Below are 24,441 nucleotides of genomic sequence, written 5' to 3'. Positions count from 1 at the left end.
ACAACGCAAATAAAATAACTACATAGCCACATTTGGACAATATTTTCAGAATTATATAACAGACAAATATTTAAAATTTAAAAGTTCGTTAAATATTATAAATTTAAGAAGAGTTTTTAAGGAGCAATAAAAAATACATTAACAAAAAAATATGTATCTCAAATTGTGACAATTTGTTTTTGAAATAAATGGAAAAGTATGCATTAAGAGTTTGTGTGATTATTTAACAAATACTGTTTTCTTGTTATTGAATGGGGCATCTTGCTTATCCTACCAAACACCACATTCAATGTAATTAACTCATTTTAAGCCATGCAAATAAATTTTAGAAAATGTGATATTTTCATTGAAATATGCTTACATTACATTCATTAAGACACAAAAAATTCGTGCATAAAAAATTATATTTTATTCAAGATATATAATGGGGCGTATAGGCACCATTTACCAAATAAATGAACAAACCATTTAGTGGAACGCTTGTTCATTATGAATTTTTTTTTATTTACTGACTTACAACTTTAATCCATCATAAAAACATACTTATAAATCTCAAAAGGATTAATTATACTTTCTCAAAAAAATTCATTTGTAAATAACCGTTTTGAGTTGAAAAACTTAAATAGTTTAAAAATTTCTCAACAGAAGGTATGTGTACTCCAATTGAATTACTATTAATTTTTGGGTGTCTTAAGAACCCTTGACAGTAGCAGAAAAATAAAATTAGTGAAAAATATACATTACAGTGTTAATAGAAAAATATTTATTGAAATGGTGCGTTTGCGCAATTTTGGCCAAAAATGGGTTAAAATCAATTGAATCTAAATGTAGATCACACGAAATTTTAGATAAAAGTGAAAACAAAATTAAAACGTTTAAAAGTGATAAAAAAAGTTTAAAAGTGAATTAAGGCAAATAAGAAGGATTGTGCTAGACTTTGGAATTAACTGGTCCTTAGGACTTAAAACTTTTTTACCAAAAATAGGTCCTATGAAAAATATTAAATTTCTATTTTAAGATATACCTGAAAAGTAAATACTTTATGATTAGAATTAAAATACCATTGTTTTTGAATCGGTAATAATTTCATAAACCATTAAAACAAAAATATCCAGATTAGCTATTATTTTAATCAAGGGATTCATATTAATCAAGGGATCCATATTGATCAGATTCATATTAATCACGGAATTCATGTTAATCAGATTCATATTAATCAAAGGATTCATATAAATTAGATTCATAATAATCAAGGGATTCATATTAATTAGATTCATATTAATCAAAGGTTTAATTATCAGATTCATAATAATCAAGAAACTTAATATGAACCAAAACCTTTTTCTTTTGTACTACACAGGCATTCATAATTCTGACTATGTTATTTAAAATAACCTCATTATCACAGACACCTGTATTGTGAGCGCAGTGCACAAAATCAAAAATGAACTCCCTGAATAACTTTTGATTTAAGAATGGATTCTTTGCCTTCAAAGACTCAATTTTAATGCTTCGAAAGTCTACTATAAATTGTTTAAACAGAGAACTCGATATTTTAAGTTACAAAATTAGATGCGAAAACATACTTTCTTACCTAACGTAGTATTCTTACGTAGAGCAGAGGGATTTTTTAAAACAAATTGACAGCCAAAAAACTGGGTAGCCGTACTCTGCTCCTAATAATTTCGAGCAGGGGAACAATCAAAATTAAAGACTCATAAATATAAATTCACTTCTTAGCAAAATTCGCTAAATCTCGAAAATATTTTAAGCATATTGCACATAAATATAAAACTCCTTTATCCGAAAATAATTACACATAAAGAATAATCATACTTTTATTATATTATTTAATAGCGGTTTAAAAATGTTTGATTTGCAAGGTATACCGATTGACACATGACTTTAAAGTAATTAATTTTAAATGACAAAATACAAAATTTAAATGGAATCGTTTGAAAAGTTATCGAGGAATAAAATTCAACTAAACATTTCACACATTTCATTCAAAGAATAATTTTTTTGTCATTTAAAATAATGTAAAGTGATATATATATATATATACACGAATAGTTATTAATGCAAAGCATACACCAAATTTTTAAATTTCGTGTATTTTTGTATGAAAAATTAGTTAAGTTGCCTTCCCTCCCCTATGAAAAAATTCGTGTGCAAGCTTAAAACTTCCATGGATCATCTTTATTTTTCAGAATATTAAATGTGATGTCTATAGATGGCGCCACTGGTAAACAAGACTAATCGCACTCCCAGTGCCTTAATGACTTATACGACAACAGCAACAGTTATGTATTAAAAAAGAAAGTGAAATGTCTGCTATGGATGGTGTTCTCTACATAAATGTAAACAATAAGAATCTAGAGCTCAATACCTGCTTTAGCTCTACTAGAGCTCAATACCTGCTCTAGTTCTGGTTAGAAAGCTTGCAACTGCTTATTACCGCTTATTCTGCGAGGCGATATTTTCAAACGGATAATTTTGTTTCCAATAAAAGAAATAAATTAGGTAATTTCTGAGCTCGAATCTGCCGTATTTCATAGGATATTAATGTTATTAAGTAATTCTGGTGAGTTTGAAGTGAAAATTTGCTTTAGATATTTATAGATATATTGTTAAAAAAGGAGACATGGTTGCTAGATTTTGAATAACTCGCTTTTTTGGTAGTCCTGATTTGGCCTCTTTCCATTTGTTTATTACTTTTTGTTCTTGTTGCAAAATGTGCACCATCTTACGTTAGTTGTTATTAATTTACGTCGCACTAGAGCTGCACAATGGGCTATTGGCGACGGTCTGGGAAACATCCCGGAGGATGATCCGAAGACATGCCATCACAATTTTGGGGTTCGCACCCCCGCTTCGGTAGCCCGTCGACCTGCGCACGAAGTCGAGCACTTTACGGTAGCACAGTTTAACGAGGACCAATACCGCACACCCTCGGTCCCTACGCAGACTGATCCAAGTGGTCACCCACCCGCACACTGACCGCAGCCAGTGATGCTTGACTTCGGTGATCTACTGGGAGCCGTGTCTTATCGATCAGTCCACTGCGGGACCCATCTTACGTTAGTGTTAGCATATTGTTCCAGGAGCAAGGTTAAGTTCATACATTATAATTCAGGTTTAAATTTGAAAATCAGCATATATTATTGACAAGGTAAAAAGTGTTTTATAACGATTCTTTTTTCAAATGTTAGGTTTACATATTTATTATAAACCACATGTTACTACTACTTAACACTACTATTTCACAATTAATGTTAAAATTATATTCCCTTTATAATTTTAACGTTAATAAAATGATATAAGCGTATGGTTTTTTCATTTTTTTTTTCTTATTATACAGCGACACCTTTATTAATTATTGCATGTGGTATTGTAAATCACTGTTTAGGCATACATTAGTTTTGAAGATTGTATATCCGTAACAAATAACAAGGTAATAATTGTTTCACAATAATTCTTTTTCTGATATAGATTTCACGTTTTCATTACATTCGAAACCGCATGCTTACAGTCTTGATCACGTTGCGAGTCAAATGGCTTTAAAATACGCCGGAAACAGTAACCCGGGAATATAGGCGGTATAGAGCTTGCAGCAATCTCTAATGTAGAAAATACCATCCGTATGATAAATATATTTCAAATTATGTTGCAGCAGGTTTCCTTTATTAGTTTAAAGAATTTTGATCTTTTGAAGTTAGTTTATTATTAGTTTTAGTGCCACTTGTAATTAATTCATAGTTGATTTTAAAGTCCCAAAAATTCAGTTAAATTTGTATCGTATTAGAAGTTCGAAACTAACTGTAAACCTATGCGTAACTCGGATAAATCATGTTTTTTGCGCTTAGTTGTTTTTTCTTCTTTCCATTTATGGTGCAAATACAGTTATTTAATTCACGTTATATATTATTTAATGATTAGTAAATAAAGTATTTTCCGTTAACTATTTCTCTTCTTAAATTATAATTTCATTTAGAATTATAAATCTATCTATAAGTCTGAAATTAATGTCCGCGCCCTCATTGGCGAGATTGTAATGCGCCAAGCGTAGCTTTCTAACATTCTTTTCTCATTCAATAAAAAAATTACCAAACGTTACAGTCCACTTGACTCTATTAGCTCCGACATCTTTGGTCCTAGCGACCTGGAGCAGAACTAGCCTCAATATGAGCACAATTAACTCAATAACAAATCTTAATCGCCAACGTGGGGCAATTAAAACAAAAATAAACAAAATCCAAAAATTTTTGGAAGAACATTCAACGCAGCAGGATGCAAGCGCCGCTGCCATCATTCTCAAAAAGAAGCTGAAAGTAGCAATGGAACTACAAGCATCGATATCAGAACTGATAAAAGGATATACGCTACTTCCGGAAGAAATTGATCTGAAAGATAATCTAGATGTTGCTCAAGATATAGAAGATGAAATCGAAGAAATAGAGGTAAAGATTAATATTTTACTCTCTAAAATTGATAATAATAAACCTAATGAAACGGAATCAAATGCTTCATGTACCAATATATATAAAATTCCGGATTTACCCCTACCTTTCTTTTCCGGAAAATATGACGAATTTCAAAATTTTAAAATTCAATTTAATTCTATTATTGGAAATAATAAAGAGTTGAGCGACACACAACGACTGTGCTATCTTAAAAGCTGCCTCAAAGGCGAAGCAAAACGCCTTGAGTCAGCCCAAGATACATTTGAATCTTTATGGTCTTCCCTTGAAGATAGATACGAGAACAAACTAGCAGTTATCGATTGCCATGTTAATAAATTATTAAATTTTTCAAGAGTCCCTGACGCTCCTAATCAGCTCATGCAATTAATCGATAACACTAAATGTAATTTACGAGCATTAAACTTGCTTGAATTTAAATCAAATGAGCTATAAGATACATTGATAATGCACATTTTATTCCAAAAACTCGATCCAGAAGTTAGAAAAAGTTTTGAAATGAAATTGTCGAAAAACGAAATACCCAAACTAGACAATTTTCTAAGTTTTTTGGAAGAACGTTCTAGAATTATGCAAGGTCTTAATATTAAAGAGGAAAGAAAGAATCCCCATTTTAGTTCAAGGCCAAATACAGAGAAAATGTATTTAATTAAATCGAAAGTGAATAACCCATGTTTATTAGGTTGTAGGGAAAGTCATAAACTTTATAAATGCGATCAATTCAAACGAATGAGTGTCAAACAGCGAATTGAAATAGTAAAAACTCATAATTTGTGTTTTGCATGTCTAAATAAGCACTTTCCTAATCCTTGCATGTCTAAATACACTTGCTTTTGTAAAAGCAAAGATCATCATTCTTTACTTCATGAAAATATGAGAAATGAGTCATTTACATTTGATACAGCAGTAGAAGAGAAAAGGGAGACAGACCTCTTGTCACCCCTCTCCCCTCCTTTCATTCCTTCGAACACTTTGTTTACGAATAAAAACGAAAATGCTAATTGCGTGATTTTAAATACGGCGGTTGTTTATATTAAAGATGGGCAGGGCATATTTAGACCATTAATAGCCACTTTAGATAGCTGTTCAAGTTCGAATTTAATAAGCAGTAGAGCTGCTAATTTATTGGGTTTAAAGAAACAAAAAACAAATGTTCCGATTTCTGGTGTTAATGACTCGTGCATTACAGCTAAATCATTTGTCCGTACCGAGTTAACAAATGAAGAAAATAAAAAATCTTATTATTTAGACTTGTTAATAGTTCCAAAAATTGCGGTTCTTCCACCCACATTTGTAAACATATCGAATTTAAGTTTATCTGAAAGAATAAAACTTGATGATAATAATTGGAATAAACCAAAACGAATTGATGCTCTTTTAGGAGCAGAATTATTCTTCGAACTATTGGGTACGAATAAAATTAAAATTAAAGATTCCCAATTAATATTAATTGAAACGTTTTTTGGTCATGTTGTATCGGGAGTTGCGAACAACTTTAATTCTAATTTAGAAGAAATTAACGATTCGTGTTTTTTACTTGCTGAAACCGAAAATCTTGATAAGGCGTTAACTTCCTTTTGGGAAATAGAACACGTAAACGAAAATAAACCAATGGTTGATGACGAATTAAACTATTGTAATGAGCATTTTTTAAATACTCACTACCGAAAAACAGATGGTAGATACGTGGTTGAATTGCCGATTAAACAACAATATTCAGCTAATATTTCATTAGGTGATTCAAAACAAATTGCGTCTAAGAGATTAAAACAATTACGGAATCGCTTAGATCGTGATCCTAAATTAAAAGAATTGTACATTAGTTTTATTCGCGAGTACGAATCTTTAGGTCACATGGAAGAAATTTGCGATGATTCAATTCCGGATGAAGGATATTTTTTACCCCATCATGGTGTATTGCGACCGTCCAGCACTTCAACTAAATTAAGGGTTGTTTTTGATGGGAGTTGTAAAACTACGAATGGAATGTCCTTAAATGATTTTTTATGTAAAGGCGGAATCCTACAGGACGATCTTTTTACAATTATGGTTCGTTTTCGAAAGCATATTTTCGCATTTACGGCCGATATAAATAAAATGTTTCGGCAAATCGAAATAAATTCGTTGCAAACTAAATATCAAAAAATTTTGTGGAAAGAGGGGAGGGAGGAGCCTCTCAAGGTGTACAATTTGAAAACCGTTACCTATGGTTGTGCATCCAGTCCCTATCTTGCTACAAGAGTTCTACATCAAATTGCAACCGATGAAGAAAAGGATTTTCCTATTGTCTCTAAGGTTCTAATGGAGGATTTCTATATGGATGTCTGCCTTTCGGGGTCAAGCAGTATTGAGGAATTTAATGAACTAAGACAACAACTAACTAAGCTCCTTCAAAAGGGACAAATGAAATTACATAAATGGCGTTGTAATGCCATTGATACTTCAACGGAATCATCTCAATCGTTTCCCTTCAAACAAGATTGTGCAGATACTACCATAAAAACTCTGGGAATACTGTGGAATAGTAGAAAGGATACTTTTCACTTCAATGTCACAACGGCTTTAAGCTCGAATTACACTAAGCGTGAAGTGCTAAGCCAAATTGCTAAAATCTTCGACCCATTGGGCTTACTTGGTCCTGTTATCTGCAGTGCTAAAATATTCATGCAGCAATTGTGGCTTTTAAAATGTGAATGGAACGAAATGATTCCACCTCACGTCTACCAAAAATGGGACAAATTTTTACGATCTCTTTCTTACATAGAAACTTAGCATATCCCAAGATGCATTATGATCCTGGAACTAACGATTATTCGACTTCACGGCTTTGCAGACGCCAGTGAAAAGGCCTACGGCGCCTGCATCTACATACAAACTGTTTCCAATTCCAATGTGCCTTCCAGTCAGCTAATTTGCAGCAAAAGCAGAGTGGCTCCTATTTAGACCATAAGTATCCCCATATCTCAGCCTTAAAAAAAGGTAAGCCTGTTCCTGTAAATAGTAAATTGAAATTTTTGAATCCCTTTTTAGATCAGGATGGTTTGCTTAGAGTTGGTGGTCGGTTGACCAATTCTAATTTGAATTATAATTCTGTTCATCAAATAATATTACCTCCTGGTCATAAACTTTCTAAGATTATTTTTTCTTATTTTCATTTTAGAGATTTGCATGTTGGTCCTCAAGGACTATTAAATACAGTACGACAAATTTTTTGGCCAATCAGTGGCAGAAAATTAGCTCGTCAAGTTGTGCACGATTGTGTGCAGTGTTTTAAAATAAGGCCAACAGTCTCTTCTCAAATAATGGGTGATCTCCCTCCTGAGAGGGTGATTCCTAGCCCACCCTTCTCGAACGCAGGACTTGACCTGTGTGGTCCATTTTGGATTAAATATCGTAACCAGAGAAAGGGGTTATATAACAAAGTATATGTAGCTATTTTCATATGCATGGTCACTAAAGCTGTACATTTTGAATTATTGTCTGACTTAACAGCTAGTGTTTTAATAGCTACACTTAAACGGTTTTTTGCCCGCAGAGGTAAAAGTTGTACTATATCTTGTGACAATGCGTCCAATTTTGTTGGCGCTTCGGCGGAGATAAGCAAATTCTTAAAGTCTTTAAATGCTAAAAAAGATAATTTATCTGGTTTCCTTTCATCGGAGCAAGTACTGTGGAAATTTCTACCCCCTCGTTCACCAAATTTTGGCGGATTATGGGAGAGAGGAGTCGGACAATTCAAATATCACCTTAAAAGAACCATTGGTTCTACGAAATTAACAATTGAAGAATTTTTAACTATAACTATTCAAATAGAAGGTATTCTTAATTCCCATCCTCTTTCTCCTATGTCATCTGATCCAGAAAATTATGAAATTTTAACTCCTGGACATTTTTTAATTGGAAGAGCAATTATTGCACTTCCTGAGCAAAATTTGATTGATTTTAAAGAAAATTTGCTTAACCGATGGCAGAAAACTCAAAAAATTGTTCAAACAATTTGGAAAAATTGGTATAACTCTTATCTCAGTCATTTACAACAAAGATCAAAATGGTTGTTTCAAAAACAAAATGTAAAACCAGGTATGATGGTTCTGGTAAAAGAAAGCAATTTACCTATATGTAAATGGGTTATAGGACGAATTTCTGAAATTATCACCGGTAAGGATGATAATGTCCGTGTGGTTTTCGTACGCCCACCTCATGGAATTTTCAAAAGAAGCATTTCAAATATTGCTGTATTACCAATTGTTAACAATACTTAAATTTATATGTTGAATTCAAAATGTGAAAAAATAATTGTATTAATATTGCTTAAATTTGTATTTTTATTATTATTTCTATTATTATTGTTATTTTTATGATTATTGAAACATTCAAATGTCAGAATATTTCAATGGGGGCCGGTATGTCCGCGCCCTCATTGGCGAGATTGTAATGCGCCAAGCGTAGCTTTCTAACATTCTTTTCTCATTCAATAAAAAAATTACCAAACGTTACAGTCCACTTGACTCTATTAGCTCCGACAATTAAGATTGCGTTATTCCTTATTAAATTGTCGGTATCAATAAAAAAAAAATATTAGACTTACGCGGTAGGAATCGATTTAAGTTTAATGTTGTTTAAATACATAAATGACTCTTATAAATGCGAAATATTGCAAAATCTCGGAGAACCGTGGTGGTTCAAGGCATAAAGCATTTTGCTTACATATTTTAGCTAATAATAGCATAAAATTTAAAAATACAACTCTCGTGTTCAGTTTATTATCCTGAATTAATTCAATATTATACTCAAGAAAAGTTATTATAAATGAATAAGTATTTATTTTTTGCAGTTTTTTAGGGAGAAAGGTTTTAATAATAAAAGAAAAGCTAAGAAAAAATAAATAAATAAAGAGTTAGGGGCCGCTCAAAAAGTACGTACATCCCGAAGGGGGGGGATTTGATATTTTGTACGGTGCTGTACGATGAAATTGCAAATGATTGCAATTGTGAAAGTACGTACATCCCGAAGGGGGGGGGGGGGAGGGGATTTGATATTTTGTACGGTGCTGTACGATGGGGAGGGGGGGAGTTAATATACAAAGTACGTACATTATAAGCATACACCAAATTTAAATTTGACTTTTTCCTACACATGTATTATACATATGTTTGTTCTTGTATTTTTCTTCACACGGCGACCACTTGTTAGAATGAGTAAAACAGTTCTCAAAAAAAGTTGTCTCGCAAAATAAAAAATTGCAAATTATTATTGTAGAAATTGACAAGTTTCCAGTTATGAGTGAATACATTCACCCGGAAAACTCAGAACTGTGTTCTTCACAAATTCGAGAAAAAGATTTGACTTGGCAAGCTAAGCACGTGAGAAACAGCAAATATCTACTGCAAATCGTTAAGTGTAACAATGAATCCTGTTGTTCTAAATTTCAGAATTCAATTATTAAGCTTGTGCCTGCTAACAGACTTTTATCAGTGCCTGTGCCCATAGCACAAATTGATGATGGACTTTATATTAATCAACCACGAGGAACTTTTAAATCATTATTTTTATCTCAAACGTTGGAGCCAATTTTAAAAGCTGCTGTTAATTAAAAAAATAGGTTTGAACTCCATCACAGAAATACCATACGATGCAGCATGCCCATCGGTAGAGGGTGATATTAAAAGCAAAATTTGTCCTACTTGTGGTACATATTTTGCATTCTTAACTTATTTGAAAGATCACAAGAAAATATGCAAATCTTCTTTGCAAATCAACAAAGTAAGACCAGTTCGTCGACAAAAAGAATTTTTGGTTATCCTCCGAAACCAGGAAAACGAAGATGATGCAGAGAGTGGATCGAAAATGATCTCGTTGATGAAGATAATCTAAATTTTTCATCAGTCGCAGACAAGAGTAACGCTGAATTGGTGTCTCTCGAGAAGCATTTGGAATATCCTTGGGAAAATACTGTAGATTAATTGTATTGATTGTAGGAAATTATTATGTTGATAAGATAAAATTGCTTTATTTATTGATTCAAAGATAAAGTTGGGTGTTATTGTTTAAATCATTTAAATGAATCAAATATTTTAAATAAATATTTAATTTTATTTAAAACATAATTATTTTAATTTTTATAAAAAAGGGGGATAGACTAATAAAATGTATGTACTCTAAGAGGGGGGGAGTAAGACCATATGTACAGCAATGTACGAAGGGGGGAGGGGGTTCAAATTTCTCCTTTTTCAAGTACGTACTTTCTGAACGGCCCCTTAAGAATTATTTGCATCTCCAGTAAAAACTAAAATGTTGTTGTGGCAAGCTTGCTCGGTGAACTAAGCGAATTTAAGGTAAAGACGGGTTTCTTGTGCTTCCGTGGCGCCATCTATGGCCAAAAATACCAATTCTGTCACACACACACACACATCATAGCCCATTTACAGGGCATATATCCATTTATCCATCCACATATCGTAAATTTGACCTGAACTAGAGAACGATCAATCTCCTATTCAGTAACCCCAGATTTATGATATGTTTTGGGAACATAGACACGATTGGGAATTATATGTTTTGAGAAGACTTTGTGACCTGTCAGAATTAACTTGCACCAGTCACCATTTACTACACGGAGAGTCTTTGGCCTGCTGTGATCGAACTTACGATCACTTGGACATGGGCCGAACGCTCTATTAACCAGCCTATCCTGGCAGTACTTATAATTCTAAATCTGAAATATTTCCATTTCCTATTTGAGATCAAACTTTTAGGGGAAGGAATTTTAAAAAAAGTTCTTATGTATGCATATATAATTCTTATGTATTACTCAATTTACTTATAATGCAAAATGAAATAGCAAAATTTTAATTTTTGAATGCCTATAAGGATGATTTTTGCATTATTGTGGAAAAAATTGTACTCTTAAAATTAAATTTGCTTTTAGGTTTATTGATAATTTAATTATCTTTAATTTTCAAGATTATACTATTTTATTAAGTAATATTTACCTCGAGGAATTAATCTTGCTTCGTAATCATGATCATAATATTAATTTTAATTGTTTGTATTTGGGTATTATAAGAGAAGAAAATATCTGGTTTGTTGATTTATACGATAAAAGAAAGGATTTTAATTTTAAAATAAATAAACTAATTACTTGGATTTCTAATGTTTCTAGGAACATCTATTTAAATAACATTTTTAATGAAATGAATAGAATTAAAAGAATATGTAATAATATTTATTTATCCTAAGAACAAATAGATAAAGTCTCAAAATTTGATAAAAAAACAATGGATACCAAACCAAAGTAATTAAATTCTATTTAAAATCATTGAGTTTATTGTACATTATTGTAAATAAATTCACTAAAAAATTTCTTTGTTAATTTATATAATTTTTACCATTTGCAAATTCATTTCGGGCGAATCCGTGGCTAAAATTATGTCCAAAACAGGCAATTCATGTTTCTTTCTCTTTTCTATTTCTTTTTTTTTCTTAAATAAATATTAATTTTCTAAAATTATTAATTGTCAACTTCTTATTCTATATCCATATCTTTTTTATCCAGTATAATATTACCTTGCGCACATACATTTTAGGGCCCATCTTTCTTAACTAACAAATCAAACGCACTTTAGTACTGCAGTAAGAACGCACTTTAATACAAAACCCCTCTGTTTACGCTTTAACCTCAGTTTGCGCTTTTGGTTTTATATTTTACAATCTGGCAATCTTGTTATGAAACTATTTTGATTCAATTTTGAAAAATTCCCCTTTTATGCAAGTTCATTTGAATTCGCTACTCACTTTATAGATTTCGTTTCACGTTTTATTCTCTTTTTTCTTTAGATTTTATTTTCTGCTTTTACGTCATATTTTTACTCAATGTGTTTTATTTTATTTGTTGTAAGTTTTTAAAGAAAAGTTTTTGAGTACTCCTCACACTATTGTATTGGTATATTTTGCTTCGGCTATATTGATACAATATTAGAAAGCACTCTTTTCTGCGGATATAATCGTGTGAGCTGATGAAAAGATTATATCTTATTTTCCAGATTCTTATAATTCCCCCCCCCTTTTTTCGGATTTTTCTCCTTTCAGTTTTTTGTTATTTTTATTATATTACTTTTCTTTCCCTCCTTTTTTCATTATTCTGTAATTTTTTCCATGTTTTCTCTGCATTTTGAACTTTTTATATATATATATATATATATATATATATATATATATATATATATATATATATATATATATATATATATATATATATATATATATATATATATATATAAAATATATATATATATATATAAAATATATATATATAAAATATATATATATATATATAAAATATATATATATATAAAATATATATATATCCCTACGCTTGTGACACAAAATAATTTTTAATGGCTGTTATGCAATTTAAATCTTATTTTAATGATTTTTGTAGTTTTATCTAGTTAAATGTTTATAGTAACTTTTTATTTAATATTTTTTTAAAAAAGAAATTTATTTTTATAAAATAATTGACTAGTAAACTTTGTCCTTCAAAAATGAAATCTTCCTCCATGGACGATTAATATAGTTCGGTAAATATGCAATAAAGGGCAACACATGCGAAATCCCTATAAGATAGCTGCTGGGAAAGGTAACCATTCTATTTTCTAATGTTAACTATCAGTTGTTTTTGTTCTCTTTGGTGTCAGTTTTGGATTGTGTGTTCAACTGGGGTTTGGGCAAAGTTCTCAAAGTCCGTATACTCCGTGGACATCATAAAGAAGGTAAGAGAAAATTATTTTATTTTTGATAGATGAATTTCAGATTGCAAAAATAGTATATTTAATAAAAAGAACTGCGGCATTTTTGTAACTTTAAAATCAAAAATCAGTAAAATTCAAGAACTAGTTTTTGTCTCCCCCGTGGACATAACAAGTCCACGGAGGCGAAGACACAGTAAATGGAAGAGACAATGTGTTAGATAATCATAATACAATTTTAATAATTAAAAAATTATTTTCTTTTAATTGATATTTTTAAAATGGAACAAATGTGTTAATTTGTTTGTATTTTTAAAGAAAATCAATTAAGTTTAACTTTTTCTTATCGGAGAAGTAAATATTGGAAATTTTTCTAAATAATTTCTGTGATGTTTAAAAAATTTTTTCTCTTCAAATTTTAGGAAAAAAATGGCAAAATCAAAATGTAAAAAAAGAAAGCAATCAAATGTTCAAATGCAAAAGAGAAGGGAACAGAAAAAAAACTTAGTATGAGACAAGCTAGACGGAAATTAAAAGAAAACCCTATATTGCTTGAAGAAAGTAAACAAAAAAGAAAAAAAAAAAAAAAAGCAAGAAACTTTAAAATCGGTTTCAGAAAAAGGTTTAGCAGAAAAATCGTGATTAAATGTACTTAAATTTTTAGAAATTGATAGAGCAAGCCGTTTGCGACCAGGAAAAAAAGAAACAATAACAAGAAGAAAAGAGAAAAAACAAAAACGTTATTTGGATGACAGTATGTTTAACTTGAATAAAATGTTCATAAAAGAGTACCCTCAACACTCAACTTTCATGTGGAGTCTGAATTTTTATTTCAATAGTCTTAACATTTAATTTATTAATACTCAGTAAGAGTTACTTAAAAAATTGTACACCGAGGTTAAAAATGGATGTTCCCTTTCATAGCAGCATGATTAATCGGAAGTAGCTCTATCTCTAATAATGAAATATTTTATTATTTACTTATTAATGTTAAACTCATATCAGTTGTATCCAATAATTAATGAATTAGTCTTTATTGACATTTTATATTTTATAACATAAAATGTCTCCTCCGTTGACTATTACATCTCCTCCGTGGACAAGGCAGAAATTAAAATATTTTAAATCTTGTAAAAAATAAAATAGAAAACTTGACCATTATTATAAGGACATATAACAAAAATAAATAAAGGCATTTATGTAATTTTTATCACTTTTTTAATTACCTTAATTTAAGAAAATCTTTTAGTCTATTTATACCTTTTCAGTGAGAATGACCCATTAAATAATTTGTTTTTATGCCTTTACTTCATTTAAGTTATTTCGGTATTAAACGAAGTTAGTGAAATATGTTTGAAGTGAGTGTAATGTACTAATAGTCAATTTTACGCTGCATTTCGTAAATTGATTGGTAAATGAAGTATTTTCCATCAAATGTCAATTCTTCAGTCATAATTTCATTTTAAGTTATTTGAATTGATTTAAAATAAACGTATGGTTTAAATTCTGTTCGAACAATATTAGCAACAATCATGTAAGCATTAAAAACAATTCAACCGGAAAAAATATTTCAAAAATCATGTTTCAAATTTGTTTCCTTCATTTTTGAAATTTTGAAAAAAAATTTCAATAATGTATTTCTTGTCAATAAACCAGCAAATTTCACAACAAAATTTGCAATTTTAACAATGTTCAAATTTTGACAAAGGAAAATTTAAAAATCACAATCCGCTTTAATTCTTCGAGATATAGTAGTACTTTTTTTACGTCACATTTCAAATTCTTTAAACTACCTATGATATAAACACTTACAAAAAAATGCTATTGTGATTTTATATTTATTTTTAAAAAATTTTTTATGACTTTTATTTTTCAAAATGCATTTTGCTTACATATTTCAGCTAATAATAGCATAAAATTTAAAAATACAACTTTCGTGTTCAGTTTATTATCCTGAATTAATTCAATATTATACTTAAGGAAAGTTATTATAAATGAATAAGTACTTATTTTTTGCAGTTTTTCAGGGAGAAAGGTTTAAAAAAAAAGCCTTTATTTATGTTTGCTTTATTAATTTTTTAATTTGCTTAAAATTCTGTTGTTGTTTCTAATGCCACCTGCTTGGTGAAACTAAGCGAATTTTAGGTAGGAGGCGTTTCTTGTGCTTCAGTGGAGCCATCTATGGCCAAAAATGCTTATTCAGTCACGCATACGTCACAGTCCATTTACAGGGCGAACCCATTCACATATCCATTTATTCATCCACGGATCGTAATTTTCACCTGAACCCGAGAACGATCAATCTCCAATTCAGTACCCCAGAAATATGATTTGTTTCGTGAACATAGAAGACTTTGTGACCAGACATATTTAACGTGCACCAGTCACCATTTACTACACGGAGTCTTCGGCCAGCGGTGATCGAACTCTCGATCACTTGGAATTGGGCTCAACAACCTAACAAGCAGGCTATCCTGACAATACTTAAAATTCTAAATCTTAATTATTTCCATTTCCTATTTGGAATCAAACCTTTATGTGGAAAAACTTATGTATATATAGATATTTTCTATGTATAAACAGTTTACTTATAATGCAAAATAACGTGACAAAATTGTAATTTTTGAATGAAAAAATATCAATTCTCAAACCAAATATCCTTCTCAGTTTGCATTACATTTAAAAAATGTAAATCAGTTTTTTCAAAAATAAGAATAGAATAAAACAGCCTTGTAAGCAACATTACTTTACTGTAAGATAAGTTTTGGTTTGGCATAACCCGTTTGCCAAGGAAATGGATTCTGACGTCATAATCCCGCCTGATTTTGAGTCACGTGAAGCTATTTTCGATTTAAAGCTAAATTTGAGTTATGATTTTAATAAATTCAATTTAATTTTGAACATGCTCAGTTGATTTTTGAAAGTTTTAAGTTATAGACTTGTCAAAATAATCAACATTACTCGATTACCCTATGTATGCAGGTTGCTCGTTCTTAATATTAATTTTACCTCTTTGCGCATTTCGCTATATCTCAAGAGCTTTGAACGAAAATTAAAAAGATTCCGTACAAAATTATAAAATTTGTTTATTCATAGATAATTCAATGCAAAAATGCTTAATTTTTTTATTTATTATTTTATTTAAAAATGACCGAAGAAATTTTTAATTGCAAAGTATACATTTTTTGCATCATTTTAAATAATGCAGTTTTAAATTTTAATAATGCAGTTTTATACAAAATTTAGTGAAATCGGAAGAATAGTTCCCAAGAAATTGAATTTTGAAAAAGTGGTATTTTTAAAAATACGTAAGTCATATTGTTTGAAAAAGTCTTATATTTAAAAATTTATTTCTCAGGAGCTATTCGGTCAACATCGCTCAAATGCTGTATTTGACCATTTAAAGTATTAGCAACATTTAAAATTATGCAAAAATTGTTTACCTTAGAATTCATTTTTTTACCCTTATTAAACAAAAAAATAAAAGATAAAAAGTATTTACTAAAGGTTTTATTTTGCTTGAAATTCTTTCTGGATAAACGGAGCTCGTGTGAAGCTTTATGTGAAAAATCTTTTAATTCGCTTAAAAAATTCAAGATATGATGAAATACGTAAAAAGTAAAATTAACTTAAAGGGGTGCAAATTCTGGACCACTCTTGAGTACAAATTACTCGAACCTTATTTGTCAGATTGCGGCTACCCCCTATTCGAATTCGTCGAGAAAACAATACGTTTATTCAAAGAAAGTACTTTTTTGTGTCTTGATTTCGTAACTTAAAGTATCGTTCGTACAATTAATTAGCATGTTGTACATAACCTCCTCGAATCATTCAACTTGAGACAAAGAACGTAAGATCCAATCATTAGATCGAAAATTACTTATGGTGGTAAATTTATTATTTTTCTTTATGCACTGTCAAGCAAAATTCATAGCAGCTGTAGTTTCAATTTGTGCTGCAGTTTTGAAAAAGAAAATCCAGAGAATGAGACAGGGAATAACAGGCATTAAAAAATTAAAATTTTTGGACAAAACTAGCGAAGATTTCCAAATTGATAAGATATAAGAATTATAATCTTACCTGTATTTTAATGTACTACATTATGCAGATCATTTAACACCATAGCTCTTTCCTATAAGAAAAATAGTTGCTTTAGTAAAACCATAGCTAAAAAAAGACAGCTGTGTAAATATTGCAATCAAAAATGAAGGATATTTTACTACTCCCTCTGGGGTTGGGAAAAATTTGGTTCCATATCCAGACGTAACTTATGTGTCTTTCAAATTCCGATATTTTGATTAAGATATTACAATACACATACTCTAAATTTAATTTACCGCTTTACGAGGTCAATGCGTGACAATTTAAACGAAAAACCATATAGTTTTTCTTTCACTTTTATAACCTTTTTATTGACAGTTTTTTTCCTTAGGTTTTTCATACTCAAAATATCGCATTTAAGTAACCGCTTTTTTTTATTATACCAACTTCATCGTTGTTGTTGTTGTTTCTAATGCCACTTTCCACACGGGCAAGCCTGCTTGGTGAAACCGAGAAAATTTAAGGCAGAGTGTGCGTTTCTTGTTTTTCAGTGGCACCATCTATGGCTAAGAATTCGACTTCTGCCACACCATACGTCGCACCCGTTTATAGGGTGAACCCATTCATACATCAATTCATTCATCCACAGATCGTTTGACCTGAATCAGAGAATGATCGATCTCCAATCCAGTACCCACAGAGGTATGTATTGATTTGTTATGGGAAGATGGAGAACTTTTGCGACTCGACAGATTTAACGTGCATCAGTCACTTTACTACACGGGGAGACTTTGGCCGGCGGGGTTCGAACCCACGAACTCTCGGGACATGGGCCCTGTGCCCTACCGACCAGGCTATGCCGGCCGCATGTAAACTCTCTTTACACACATAGTATCCCCAAGAGATTTTGAGACCGCTGATTGGCTTTCTCGGCATTGCCTTCTGTTAAGTCTTTTTGTAGCTCCTCCTCAATAACATTTCTCCGTAGTTTGTTCCCAAAATGTAAATCAATCATAAATCAGTTCCAGTATATTTCTCATACTAATTTTATGACAAATGTTAAAGTTTTGTTCAAAAAATTAAACAGCGTTATTAATTGTACTTTAATAATAACACATTTATTTAAATCTAATTTGCTTTAAATTTTATGCTAATATTTTTTAACATTAATGTTATGAATTTTAGTTAAATGCAAGGTAAACAATCAAGTTTTGGTAAAACATCAAATTAGTATAATAAAAATTTATAATAATACTAGTATAATTATAATAATAATAATTATCACAAATTATAGTTTTATTAACTAGCTTTTATGTAATATATATATAATAATTGATTAATATTCAAATTGAATAGCATTGTGAATATCCTTATGCACTTAGAAATTAAAAACTCTTACTTAAATTTATTAAGTATTATTGCAGAACCACTCAGTTAAGTTTGAATTTATTATATGAGATTTTAAAATGTATATAAAAACTTTTAAAATTATGTTTGATTACTTAAAAAAGATTTTATCATATCTTATAGGAAAATATTCTAAAATGTTTAAAAAATTTAATTATAATTCAGCAAAAAAGTTTTTGAAAAACTTCTTTTACATTTCTGCTGTGGCACTTTCATAAACGCACTGTGGTGACAAACAAATAATTTCCTGCAATTAAAAAATAAAAAAATATTTGCAATCCAATGGAAATGTACTAGAATTAAAAGAGAGATATATTGTAAATTTATTCTCTAATTACTTATGGTATTAATTTAATGGACAATTCATAATCATTGACTTTTATTTTGATGGGAATTATGCAATCAAAAAATAATAAAAAAAGGCATCTTAAAAGACAACTGCTTGATTTCTTAGATGCCAATTAATAGTTTTTCGGTATTATAAAACATTCAACAACAAAAAAAAAACATTAAAATCAAGTTATGAATAAGTAGGCATAATGCACATCTCTTAGTTTTAATTTATAATAATAGATGGCGCCACTAAAAAATCTTAAATTAAAAATTTTTATAATTTTAGTAATCCACAAAAAATAAATAAAATATTAATTTAATTTGATGAACATTAATTTAATTAAATAAATATCAAGTGAAAACTATTCAATTCTCATTTTATAGTGAGTATAAGAATTAAGCAAGGCAATTAAATTCGATTTCAATGTTATTCAATAGATTAGAAGGATATTAGCTTAAGAAGGATATTAGCTTTTTTAAAAATAACTAAACTAGTTATTTATCTACAAACAAACCTTTTTCCATGAGGTTTGGATGTTCGAGAATTCCATTTCGTATCGTATTGGTAAGTTCCCCAAATGCCCTTACCCACCTATTGCAATCGTCTAAATTTAGAACATTACTTCTAAGGGTAATGGTATTTGAGGAACTATTTTTTACTTCATTTTTCAATGAAGAAGTCAGTTCCTCTGTTGAAAAAACTGACATTTGAAGTTTGTACACAAAAGCTGGAGTATAGAAATCACTCTATGCTGAAAATAACAATCATGGCAGAATGAAATAGTCATACGTCACAGATGGCGTTGCCGAGAAAGCCAATCAGCGAGCTCAAAATCTCTTGGGGATACTATGTGTGTAAAGAGAGTTTACATGCCACCGGGCTACCAAAGCAGAGGAACCATCCCCTCTGCAGAGGATCAAAATTGCGATGGCCTATCTTCGGATCATCCTCAGGGATCCTTCCACAGATCGTTGCCAATAGCTCATTGAGCAGCTCTAGTGCGACGTAAATGAACAATAATAACGACTGACGGTAAGCCGATATAGCTTGTGGTTGAATGAATTGTTAAAATGTTGAATAGAACAAAGTGAAAAATACGGTTTTGTATAATACGTGGCGAAAATTTACATGGTTAAGAAAAAAAATCTCATATTCGAAAAGGAAAAATTAAGCACTTTCTAAAAACACCCAATGAAAAAAGCACCTTTAAGAGCTTTTCATAAACGAAAATCGAAAATAAGCACCTTTAAGCACTTTTTAAAAACGCTACACACCTTTACAGCACGAATTTCATGTTCGAGCCATATTTCAAAAATTAACCGAATATGGTTTAACGGTAAGGGTATCAAAATGTCTGTTTGGTGTGACAGAAATGTCAATTTTTGGATACTTAATAACTAAGGAGGGCAAGAAACCATTACCTGATAAAGTAGACACGATTTTAAGTTACCCGCAGTCAAAAAGAATGGGGAAGATTTCTTCTCTTTTTTTTCGTTTTCTACCTCGTGCAGCTTATAACTAAACTCATTTAAGCGATTTTTTGAAAAGCTCAAAGAGCGCAATGATAATCATATGATTAACTGGTCAGAACAGTCCATGAGCGAATTTCAAAATTGCAAAATCCTTTCAGCAAACGCTACGCTGCTTACGCATCCTTACCTCGATGCAAATTTAGAATTGCTCGTGGTTTCCTCGGATTTCGCAACAGGAAAATCTTTATTTTAAACCGAAAACGAATCCCTTCAACTGTAGGGAGTTATAATAAAAAAATTCTCGAAATTATGTTTTGTTCACAGATCACAAACCACTCACCCATGCATTCAAGCAAAAGTTAGATAAATTTTCATTTCAATTAGATTTTTTACCTCAGTTTACAACAGATATAGGATACCCAAATGGTTCTTATTATATAACAGCATATGAGTTATCAAAAATAGTTCCTATAAACATGCCTATAAACATAACGAGACCGATACCGTGCACCCTCAGTCCCTACGCATGCTGATCAAAGTAATCACCCACCCGCTTTCTGACCACAGACAGTGATGCTTGACTTCTGTGTTCTACTGGGAACCATGTCTTTACGATCAGTCCTCTGCGGGACTGCCCGTTTAAGATCACCTTCAGTGATAACGACCGACTAGGGTCGTCAGTTCGAGAGTAGATCCTTCAAAACTCTAGCACATCTCATGGGCATCAAAAGAGTTTGATCCTCACCTTACCATCCTCAAAGTAATGGAATGATAGAACGATGGCACCGATCCTTGAAAGCTGCACTGATGTATATGTTCCTGTTGCACTTCAATTGATGTATAACAATCGTAGTGCCATCCTACTCCACCACCAAAATTTTATCAGGGATAGAATTCGATGAATGGATACTACTAGTTGCCTTATTTGCCAAAGACCGGAAATGCTGTGTTAAGTTTACCGGATTTTGAGCATTTGTGGTGAGAGTTGTTTTAAGTTCATAGTAGTGTATGTGGTCTCTCCTGTGCTGCTATTAACAGTCTAGTGTGTGCAGCATCACGTTGCGCATAAATGAAACGGAGAAGCAACAGCGTGAGGAGGACGATGACTCAGTAACATATAGAAAGTCAACTTTTAATGTGTACCATACATGAAAGCAAGCTTCTTCATAGCACGTCCGCAGGTCACAAATGTAGGGAAAGTAGAAATCGACAATGTCAACTGTTAAGTGACGCCAGAGGGCGTATGTGCCAGGGAGAAAATTGTAGTAGTAGATGCATGTAACTTCAGCGATGAACCATCGCCACATCTCTGAAATAAAATTGTTTTGTTTGTAACCAGTCGCCTAGAATTACTTATAACCCCTTCATACAGTCCAAGCTATCGACGACCTTACAGTTTGGTCGTAACAGCCGGAGTGCTAATCTAGCAGAATTAATCGTGAATTAATTTAATCTATCAACATGGCGACTGCTACAAAAGCTACTACGTCGCTCGAGTCTAGCGTCGTTCTAACAAGGAAGCGAGCAAGCATCAAAGGTCAAATAACTAGGCTTTCGAAAGTGCTTACCGATGAAATCCCAAATCAAAAATCCCTTGAGATCAAACTCAATTCATTGAGAGGTCTAAAAACGAAGTTCGATGATCTTCGAAACGATTGCTACAGTATCTTATCCGATACAGATTTAGCAGACTTTGAAATTTCCCTAACGGAAATGGAGGACAACGTAGAAGCAATTGAGGTAAGCTTCTTAGACTTAATTATTCCACAAACTTCAAATTTGAGTTCAATATCTGTTTTGAATGAACCGAATACTAATACAAACATTAAACTACCTCAAATTACTTTACCCCAATTTTCGGGTAAATACACTGACTGGCTTACCTTCAAAGCTCAGTTTAGTACCTTAATTGATGAAAACAATCAATTAAGTGACTCTCAAAAACTGTATTATTTACAATCATCATTAACTGGTACTGCAAAACAATTACAGAATGTAGATGACTCTTATTCTTCCTTGTTTAACGCATTAAAAAATCGATATGAAAACAAACGACTGATAGTAAACAGTCATATAACTGAGTTATTAAATTTAAGTAAAATTAAATTTGAATCTTGTAAGGATTTAAGAAACTTAATTGATAATTTACTTAATCAATTAAGAGCATTAAAGCAACTTGGATTAGAACAAAATAAATTATCTGAGGGGCCGTTCAAAAAGTACGTAAACAAAAATGGAGAAATTTCAAACCCCTCCCCCTCGTACATTACCGTACATAAGGTCTTACTCCCCCCCTCTTAGAGTACGTACATTTTATTAGTCTACCCCCCTTTTTCATAAAAATTAAAATAATTATGTTTTAAATAAAATTAAATATTTACTTAAGGAGTGTGTAGGATAAAGTCAAATTTAAATTTGGTGTATGTTTATAAAGTACGTACTTTGTATAATACCTCCCCTCCTCCCCATCGTACAAAACCGTACATAATAGCAAATCCCCCCCCCTTCGGGATGTACGTACTTTTTGAACGGCCCCTGAGACACTAATAGTGAACATTGTTTTGCAACGCCTTGACAATGAATCAAGAAAGGCTTTCGAAATGTCTTTAAATTGTAACGAATTATCCACCTGAGAATTTTTTACTGAATTTGTGTTAAAACGTATTCAAGCTCTTGAAAATGTTCAAAAAAGTATTTCCGTTTCAAAACCGAAACAAGAAGTAACCCCCAAACATAAAATATTCGTTTTGCAAAATGATAAACATTTCTCTTGCTCTATGTGTCATCAAAACCATTTAATATATAAATGTAAAAAATTCATTGACTTATCTGCTCAAGAGCATCTGTGTTTTAATTGTTTGGGAAAACTCATGTTATCTCAATGTAAAAAATTAGAGTTTAAATGTAAACATTGCTCTAGAAATCATCATTCGACACTTCATGGTGCTAATTTCTTAAAACCCGAAGTTGAAAACAAAAATAATCAAATACAGTCAAACCCCGCTATAGTGAACACGGTTTATAGTGAACTCCCGGGTATAGTGAACGAAATGTTCGGTCCTGTGCCTTGCCATACACGGATAATGTTATTTTTTGTGGATATAGCGAACCAAAAAAGTGAAGAAGTTGGATATAATGTACTTTTTTCTGTCTTCGACTGATTTTTTAAAAAAAATTTTTGTAATAATTTTGAAAATTCTACTTCAAAATAAATACATATACCGATTTTCAAAACCATCCGTAGAGGGGAATGTAGCGATAAGCATTTCTTCTTGTTTGCTTCTTTTATCTCACTTTCTCATACCTAAACAAACCAAGCAGATATTTCCAACCCAGGCAGATGATGCACCTGTAAGGTGTCAGTGAGATAAATATGCATTTTCTGTCAGAGGGAATGAGTAATTATTCATTATTGGACACTAATATGTGTCGATAAGGACCTCATTTCAACTCCTTTTTGCTCTCAGTTCAGTTAAAAAAAATCCTGCAAACAAGTGTTTAAAATTTAACTATGGCGAGCAGTAAGCGTAAAACGTTCTCCATTGATGATAAAATGGGCATAATCAGAAAAATTGAAAATGGATGCAATCAAGCTGATATTTGCAGGAAACTATCCAAATCTGCAGTTTGTAACATATGGAAAAATAGGCAATTAATAATTTCTGCTCACGAAGAAAATTTAGATGGCAGAAAAAAGTTGTGAAAAGCAGATCACAAGGATGTTGAAGAAGCATTATTGAAGGTTCACCAATCGAAAAAGGCGCAATCTTCCTGTATCTGGACAAATGTTGATGAATTTGCTAAGCGATTTTATGAGACTACTTTTATGAGCTCGAATGGCAGGTTAGACAGGTTTAAAAAGCGGAATAACAGAAATTCGGGAAAAATTATCTGAGAGTCGGGAAGTGTTTCCATATCTGATGTTGAGGATTGCTCATCAGCTAAAGATTAAAATTTTT

General features: G+C 31.3%; 3 protein-coding genes across 3 annotated transcripts in view; 2 read left to right on the top strand and 1 right to left on the bottom strand.

Annotated features, from left to right (window-relative positions):
• LOC122268424 (disco-interacting protein 2 homolog C-like) overlaps positions 1-24,441 on the bottom strand; it is a 120,646-nt gene that overhangs the window by 50,641 nt on the left and 45,564 nt on the right. The window contains exon 5 of the mRNA XM_087154802.1: positions 17,309-17,360. The gene's annotated coding sequence lies outside the window, so the exon portion shown is untranslated. The remainder of the gene's footprint in view (positions 1-17,308; positions 17,361-24,441) is intronic.
• Positions 4,185-7,253, top strand: LOC147801887 (uncharacterized). Its single transcript, XM_087154530.1, has 3 exons — positions 4,185-4,460; positions 5,277-5,889; positions 5,992-7,253. Exons 1-3 carry the CDS (start codon positions 4,185-4,187, stop codon positions 7,251-7,253), a joined length of 2,151 nt encoding a protein of 716 aa, XP_087010656.1.
• On the top strand, positions 7,272-10,075 carry LOC147801886 (uncharacterized). Its single transcript, XM_087154529.1, has 3 exons — positions 7,272-7,383; positions 7,512-8,639; positions 9,741-10,075. The coding sequence occupies exons 1-3, from the start codon at positions 7,272-7,274 to the stop codon at positions 10,073-10,075; spliced, it is 1,575 nt and encodes a 524-aa protein (XP_087010655.1).

Source organism: Parasteatoda tepidariorum, chromosome 11, assembly GCF_982258835.1.
Source record: "Parasteatoda tepidariorum strain Cologne lab strain chromosome 11, Ptep-v5.0, whole genome shotgun sequence".
Classification (NCBI taxonomy): domain Eukaryota; kingdom Metazoa; phylum Arthropoda; class Arachnida; order Araneae; family Theridiidae; genus Parasteatoda; species Parasteatoda tepidariorum.
This window is presented reverse-complemented; position numbering and strand designations above follow the sequence as displayed.